General features: G+C 39.5%; 1 protein-coding gene across 1 annotated transcript; it reads left to right on the top strand.

Moving 5' to 3' along the window:
• Positions 1-37: 37 nt before the first annotated feature.
• Positions 38-6740, top strand: LOC141191558 (uncharacterized). Its single transcript, XM_073661469.1, has 5 exons — positions 38-335; positions 420-543; positions 627-724; positions 923-1013; positions 4318-6740. The coding sequence occupies exons 1-5, from the start codon at positions 81-83 to the stop codon at positions 5667-5669; spliced, it is 1920 nt and encodes a 639-aa protein (XP_073517570.1). The 5' UTR covers positions 38-80; the 3' UTR covers positions 5670-6740.
• Positions 6741-8438: the final 1698 nt, after the last annotated feature.

The following is an 8438-nucleotide window of genomic DNA, read 5'->3' as shown; positions in this document are numbered from 1 at the left end:
AGATCCTCTTCCGGCTTACTGGAGAGGTGAGGGATTCTGATGACGTCACATTACATCATTCATATCTATGGGAATAACAGATGGACAGAACTGGAGAGGTGAGGACTCTGGAAATGTCTATAGTGATATTTATTAATGTGTCGCTCCATAACCAGGATTACACAGTAGTGAAGAAGACCTCTAGTGAGCGCTGTCAGGACCCTTTGTCTGAGGGATGGGAAAAACCCCTGAGCCCAATCACGGGGCCTCCACCTCACCCCCTGATACATGATGACATCAATGACCAGAAGATCCTAGAACTCACCTACAAGATGATTGAGCTGCTGACTGGAGAGGTGACACTGCTGGGAATGCTGGCACATTATACAGTAACACTATGAAATGAATGGGGGGGATGACTGTATCATTGTATGTGTCAGGTTCCTATAAGGTGTCAGGATGCCGCTGTCTATTTCTCCATGGAGGAGTGGGAGTATTTAGACGGACACAAAGATCTGTACAAGGACATCATGATGGAGGTTCCCCAGCCCCTCACATCACCAGGTAACTGACAGGACTAAGTACACACGGCCTTTAATTATCTGTATGTAAAGAATGAATTCAGTCCCTGTATGTGTTTCCTCCAGATCTATCCAGTAAGAGGACAACACCAGAGAGATGTCCCCGTCCTCTTCTTCCACAGGACTGTAAACAAGAAGATCCCAATGTTCCTCAGGATCATCAGGTAGATGGAGAGAAGGTGTCATGAGATCTCCCCTATGATGTGTAGACGGCTGTGAAGGTCTTGTGCTCAGTCTTGTTTTATCAACCAGTATTATATGTTTTATACTTGTGTATTGAGAACGGTGGAGATGGCACGATTAGAGCTGATCATAGATGTGATTTCTCCATCTCTCTGTGACTTTTGAAATATTTGTTTCAGGGTGAAGATCTGATCCATATTAATACTACAGAGACATATGTGAGGGGTGATGAGTGGTGTAAAGAGGAGATTCCTACATATGACTACCCAGGTGAGTAGTGACCACTAAATGCGGAGAATTCACAGATTCTTCTCAGTCACCGGCTGTGGCTTCTTTATCAACGGTGTTGTCCGTCTGTATCATAATTGTGTGATCACCATTTTGCCTCTGGACCACAAGATTCTCCTCCACCCAAAACTGTTCAAATGACTTTGGGCATTGAAAGCCCTTTTCAATAGATCTTACAAGGTGGAAGTACCACCTACCCTCTGGGCTTAGAATAAAATATTATGATGGGACTGTAAGAGAAAGCGGAGGGTAATGATGCTGTTGGCTTCCTAGATCCCTGATATCTTATTGGATGAATCTACCTTCTCTCCCTTCTGTGCTGCTGAATGTGCTCATATGGTTCATACAAGACCAGGTCCAGTCTTTCTGACCAAACTTCACTTTTATGATCTACAACATTAAATGTGCAGTGAGGGCCCAGTGTGAATTTCTGTACAATTACAGCAGTTTCCCTTTATCCTGACTTGTCAATTTCTTTTAAAACTGACTAACTTCAAACAGGATTGCGATAAACTACATAAAAAACATTACACCTGTGCCATGATATATCTCTAAGCTAAATTTAAAACACCTCAGCTCTGCACTAATATAAAAAGTTAAAGACAAAAGCACAATACACAAATGCCCAAAAGTAAATGGATAAATCGCAAAGTGCATAAAAGTAATGATAAATAATAAAGGGTATTTAGTTAACCCTTATATGCACTAATGCTTATTAGACTACAACGAAAAAACCTGGGAGTCTGAACTGAAACGTAAATTGGTGTGCATGCAAAATGTAAATACATGTTCACATAAGGCCATTAGACAGAAAAAAACAAAGACAAAAGCACAATACACAGATACCCACAAGTAAATTGCAAAGTGCATAAAAGTAATGATAACTAAATACCCTTTATTATTTAACTTAAATTTTGATCAAAATAATGTAAAAGCCATTTTAAAGAGTAAAAAGACTCCCAGGTTTTTTCTTTGTAGTCTAATGTTTATTAATGCATATAAGGGTGTGGCCGCTCTTTTTCTGAGCTGGAAGGTTCATTCTGCCTCTCGGGTCCATGCTTCTACTAAGGGTTCAGTCTCTCAGCCCTTATCCATATATGTGTCACTTGACAAATGGTAATGTTTTAATATTAGAGTTAGGACTGTCCCATAAGGGTTGCCATGACGTGGCGGGATGGCTTTTACATTATTTTGATAAAAATTTATGTTAACTAAATACCCTTTATTATTTATCATTACTTTTATGCACTTTGCAATTTATCGATTTACTTTTGGGTATTTGTGTATTGTGCTTTTGTCTTTGTTTTTTTCTGTCTAATGGCCTTATGTGAATTTGCATTTACATTTTGCATGCACACCAATTTACGTTTCAGTTCAGACTCCCAGGTTTTTACTAATATAAAAAGTTCTCTTTGAATGTCTAATATTTCTTCTTGAAACTCATCTGACAGAAAATATTGTCCCTTATGATCATTTAGAATGCCAAGAGCCCCCAAGCCCCATACTCTAATTACAACAGAGAGGTTTCACCACTAGTTACTCACTACTTACTGATGGAGACTGTTGAGTTTGATCATTTCAGTAGATGTGTTATTGTCTATAGTCACAGTTTTTGACTAAAGTAGTTAGTGCCCAAAATACTATTTAACCACTTTCTGTAGACAGCCTTATGAGGTCCTATTCTTCAAATCTGACGTGTGTCACTTTGTGGTGATATCCTTTGTGAAGAATTCCAAAGTTAATAAGAAACAAATGGTCCTTACAAATTATTTTCCAACTTCTCTTGAATCCAACAATACCCTGTATACAGTTGTACACTACTGTCTGGGCACATGGCAAGTTAAGAAGGGAAGGAGCGACATTTAGCTATTTGAATGCAGATCTTGCTGGAATAAGTTGCAGACACAATGAATTGGGGCCACCACGAACAATCTTGGCGCTATCTACCCTGTTTTCCAGATCTCAAGTATTGCCTTAACCCTGATCCTTTAACCCCTCTACATGGATCTGGACTTACACAGAGACCCCTAGGCTTGGGCCACGGTGTTACCTGCTGTTCTGTGGTGTGAGATTAGAAGAAGAATAGTCAGGTAGCCGGGTCAGAACCAGGAGGTTAAAGAAAATACAAAATCAGAAGACACAAGAGTAGTCGGTAAACGTGTTGAGGTCACAACAGGAACCAAATACATAATCCGGGAGCTGAGCACAGAAGACTGAACCAGAGGAGGACAAGGCTGTATCTGGCAGCTTCCGGCAATATGCTTCCAGCTTTAGTAGGGTGCGGTGCTTTCCGATTGACTGAAACAGGGAGTAGATTACTCCAGCTGGACAGCACACACCCATACTGCCAGACTGGATGGTACTACAGGTCCAAGCAACCCTAATCTTAGTGGCTGGACAGAGCCTGCGCCGCCCAGAGCTTCTGGTTCTGATGTCTCTTCCATCACCAGCACCGCCTGTAAAATGAATAAGGTGGTGACTGGTGACAGAAATACCTGCGTCCCAGAGGAGATGGGACACACCATTTGCAGAAACCCTAATATGACAAAATGTCATAAAAGCAATAGAAATCCACATAAAGTGACTCCATTTTGGAAATTATAACCCTCTGTGAATTAATCTATAGGAGTAGTGACTATTGATTCCACAGGCACTTTCCGGAAATTAGCACGCAGTGGATGATGGAGAGTGAAAATTGCAAATATACCATTTTTTTACCCAACACATAGTGCCCAGATTGTGCTCCAGGAGACACACACACCGTAAATTAAGTGGGTTCTTCTCACTATAGTAATGCCAAAAACATGGATGCTAAATGTGGTTTGGGCACACTGCAAGGCTCAGAAGTGAGGGGGAGATCTGACTTTAGGAGGGCGGATATTGCTGGATTGGTTTATGGAAGCCATGTTGCTTTTCAAGAATCTTTGAGCCACTAATAATATGGAAACCTCTGTTTTTCCATTGACAGATGATGGACCTGAGTGGGGGCTTTTTTTGTGAGATGAGTAGAAGTTTTTATTGGTATTATTTTTGCCTACATAACATTGTTTGTTGGCCTTTTATTCCATATTTGGGGGGGAAGAATGAACAAAAAGTTGGACACCACACTCTACTGGTTCATCCTATGAGGTTTTCTATTAGACTGTGAACTGTCATTTTCTTGGTGAAGAATTCAGTATTTTTACATAACTTGCCATTTTTACTGATAGTTTAAGTAGAAATGTTCAAAAATATACATTTCAAGGATATTTTATTCAAAAATAATGATTGGTTTTCTTCTTGGCAGATAACAGTACCAGGAGATCAGAGGGACAGCTGACATCTTCAATTTTTAAATCACATGATCTTGAGATCACACAAGATACAATTGAAGTGAATGCCATTACTCCAGATATACCATCATCCCTTCACAACAAAGATCTGTCATCTGATCCTATGAAACAGGTCCTGTCTTCTGATTCATTACCGACTACTAAGAAAAATCAAAGTCACAAAATAAGCATTAAAAAACGAACTGCTCCTAAAGCAAAGAAGCCATTTTCACATTCAGAATATGGAAATAGTTTTTCCCTCGAAAAGTCTTTTCTTAAACATCAAAGCATTTACACAACAGAGAATAGATTTTTTTGTTCCAAGTGTGGAAAATGTTTTATCCAGAAATCAGTTTTTGTTAGTCACCAGAGAACTCACACAGGGGAGAAGCCATTTTCATGTTCAGAATGTGTGAAATGTTTTACAGAGAAATCATCTCTTGTTAAACATCTTCGGACGCACACAGGGGAGAAACCATTTTCATGTTCAGAATGTGGAAAATGTTTTACACAGAAATCAAGTTTTGTTATGCACCAAAGAACTCACACAGGGGAGAAGCCATTTTCATGTTTAGAATGTGGGAAATGTTTTAGCCAGAAATCCGATTTTGTTATACACCAGAGAACCCACACAGGGGAGAAGCCTTTTTTCTGCTCAGAATGTGGAAAATGTTTTAACCAGAAATCACAATTTGTTAGGCATCAGAGAACCCACACAGGGGAAAAGCCTTTTTCCTGTTCAGAATGTGGAAAATGTTTTAAGAGGAAATCAACTCTTTTTACACATCAAAGAACTCACACAGGGGTGAAGCCATTTTCTTGTTCAGAATGTGGGAAATGTTTTGTGAACAAATCATCTTTACTTTGTCACTGGAGAACTCACACAGGGGAGAAACCATTTTCATGTTCAGAATGTGGAAAATGTTTTACACAGAAATCAAGTCTTATCAAACATCAGAGAACTCACACAGGGGAGGAACCATTTTCATGTTCAGAATGTGGGAAATATTTTACAGAGAAATCAAGTCTTATCAAACATCAGAGAACTCACACAGGGGAAAAGCCCTTTTTCTGTTCAGAATGTGGAAAATGTTTTATGAGGAAATCAACTCTTTTTACACATCAAAGAACTCACACAGGGGTGAAGCCATTTTCATGTTCAGAATGTGGGAAATGTGTTGTGAAGAAATCATCTTTACTTTGTCACCGGAGAATTCACACAGGGGAGAAACCATTTTCATGTTCAGAATGTGAAAAATGTTTTACAGAGAAATCAAGCCTTATCAAACATCAGAGAACTCACACAGGGTATAAGCCATTTTCATGATCAGAATGTCGGAAATGTTTTACAAAGAAATGAAATTTTGTTAAGCACCAAAGAACTCACACAGGGGAGAAGCCTTTTAGATGTTCAGAATGCGGGAAATGTTTTGTCAAGAAATCATCTCTTCTTAGTCACCAGAGCAATCACTCAGAGGAGAAGCTTTTTTATATTCTTAATGTGGAAAATGTTTTACTTGTAAAGACACACTTTTAGCAAGAAAAAATCTTGCTAATAAGTGAGTGCGTCTTACAGACTGGTGGCAGCTTCCTGTGACAGAGGAGAACGCTGAGACAGTGTCCTTCCTGATCACTGAGAGAACTGCGCTCTCCTCCAGCCCCACACTTATCTAACTGAGCAAAGCAGGAGAGGAAGTTACCGGTATCTGCACAGAGGCTGCACAAGTGAGCAGCTGAAGAACCTTCCACCCGACGAGCTCAAGGACTTTTCTGATCATGTATAACTGTTCTACATATTTTCAAAAGTTGTCAAGTTCAGTTATGAAATGAGCCATTTCTTAATGATTTTAATGACTTGTTTCTATGATATCAAAGCGTTTTCCTTTTACTGCTACATATAATTAATGATAAAAGTTTCAATACTTTGAAACATTAATTTTGCAAATATAAAGATTCTGAATATTTTGTTATGCCAATTTTCTGATATTTATTTAGAGGAAACGTAGCAACAATTCAAATAACTAAAACCTGTTTAAACCCTATTGGGAAATATAGACAGTTACAGAAATTGCACTACAAAATTTGGTCCTCATTCAGTGACAACTTTTTCGCTTGTCTCTTGTAGTCCTGCATCGGATCATTTCTTACAATTGTCCAACAGTAACTTGCAAGCATTGATGGATTCCAATTTCCTTGATATCTTTTCTCCATAAACGCAATACCTTGGTGAAATCTCTCACTGTGCTTGTCCCTCATTGCTCCGCAGTTTGGTGGTTCAAAGTCTAGATGCGAATTTAAGAAATTAATCTTTAAGGACATGTTACAGCCAAGATCTTTATATGTTTATAGGTGATTTTCCACCAACTCTTCAGTTACCTGCTCTTCAGTTTCCCAAAAATTATTTACCTCTAGTGATGAGCGAGCATACTCGTTACTCAAGATTTACGCGCATGCTCAGGTGTTTTCCGAGTATCTTCGGCGTGCTTGAATGTTATGTTTGAGTCACTCCGTGTGCATGATTTTCGACTGTTTGAAAGCTTTAATACATGTGAGGAATGCCTGTTTGTTAGGAAGTACTTAGCTGCGGGGGAGAAAAAAGACCAGGAAATCCACAGAAAGATGGCGGAGAAGCGGGCTCTAAGCGCCAAGATGACACTGCAGTCATCATGCTGAAGATATATTGAACATGGAAGATGAAGAGGAGGGAAGTGGTGGTCAGGCTGGAGCAATTTGCCTGCACAGAAACACAGGTCTTAGCAGGTGACGGTGGCCTTCATATAGCAGCTACCCCGCAGCTGTGCATGGGCTCCGGAGCAGAGGAGTCGGGTGAGGAGGAGATGGAAAAGGCAGCTGCATTGATGACGTGAAAGGACCACAAAACTACATGTGGCACAGTTCTCACTGCCCCACAGTCTAATTTGCACCAAGGTGACATACAGATGCCTAAGGAACCTCCTTTAACCCCTTTCTGATATGCCCAGTAATAGTACGTCATACTGACCTAGGCTTATTGGACCAGATACGTACTATTACGCGCTCTTCGATCGTGCCCACACACAAGCGGTGCAGGCGATGGCCGCCGGGTGTCAGCTGATTCTCACAGCTGACACTTGGTGCTATGTGCCAGGAGCGGTGCCGTGAAGTCGATCGCAGCATTCCGGAAACAAGGGGAGATAAGCGTGACCTACTTACCTCCTCTACGGCGTCCCGAGCTGTCTGTGCCGAGTCTTGGTAATTGTCATGGTGACCCAATGTCGTCATGACGACATCCGGGTCACCAGGCATCATGAAGTTGCCTGGTGACATGTGCGCGATCAAAGTAACTTCTGCCTGTGCAGCGCTGACACGCAGCATAGCATAGAGATGCTGCTACATCTCCATGGTATACAAGCGATCAGCTTGCAAAAAATGAAAGTCCCATAGTGGGACAAAGTGTAAAAGTAAAAAAAAGTATCAAAGTGAAAAAAATATTTTAAAAATTGTAAAAATATTTAAAAAAATGAAAAAAAATAATCAAAAAATATACTATACCCATAAAAAATATTATAATGAAAAAAAACAATAAAAGTACACATATTTGGTATCACCGCATCCTGAACAACCTTAACAATAAAATTGTCCCACTAGCTAACCCCTTTAGTGAATACGCTAAAAAAATAAATAAATAAAAAATGAAGCAAAAACTATGCTTTATCATCATACCACCAAGCAAAAAATAAAATAAACGTGATCAAAAAGACAAATGTAAATAAAAATGGTACCGCTGAAAACGTCATCTTGTCAAGCAAAAAACAAGCCGCCATACAGCTCCATCAGCTGAAAAATAAAAAAAGTTATAGCTCTAAGAATAAAGCGGTATTTCTATAAAATAATTTTTGTGTAAAAGTGCTAAAACATAAAAAAAAATATTAATGTGGTACCGCTGTAAATTTACTGACCCAAAGAATAAAGCTACCTTATCAATTTTTACCACAAGCGGAACAGCAGAAAAAAAAAAAACAACAATTCCTAAACTATTAGTTTTTGTTTATTCTGCCTCCCAAAAATCAGAATAGAAAGCAATTAAAAAAGTCACGTGCCCGAAAATGGTACCACT

The sequence above is a fragment of the Phyllobates terribilis genome, unplaced genomic scaffold, assembly GCF_046119375.1.
Source record: "Phyllobates terribilis strain yellow unplaced genomic scaffold, ASM4611937v1 Scaffold_47__1_contigs__length_9908305, whole genome shotgun sequence".
In the NCBI taxonomy this organism is placed as follows: Eukaryota; Metazoa; Chordata; class Amphibia; order Anura; family Dendrobatidae; genus Phyllobates; species Phyllobates terribilis.
The sequence above is the reverse complement of the archived record's forward strand: the minus strand, read 5'-3'. Positions and strand labels throughout refer to the sequence as shown.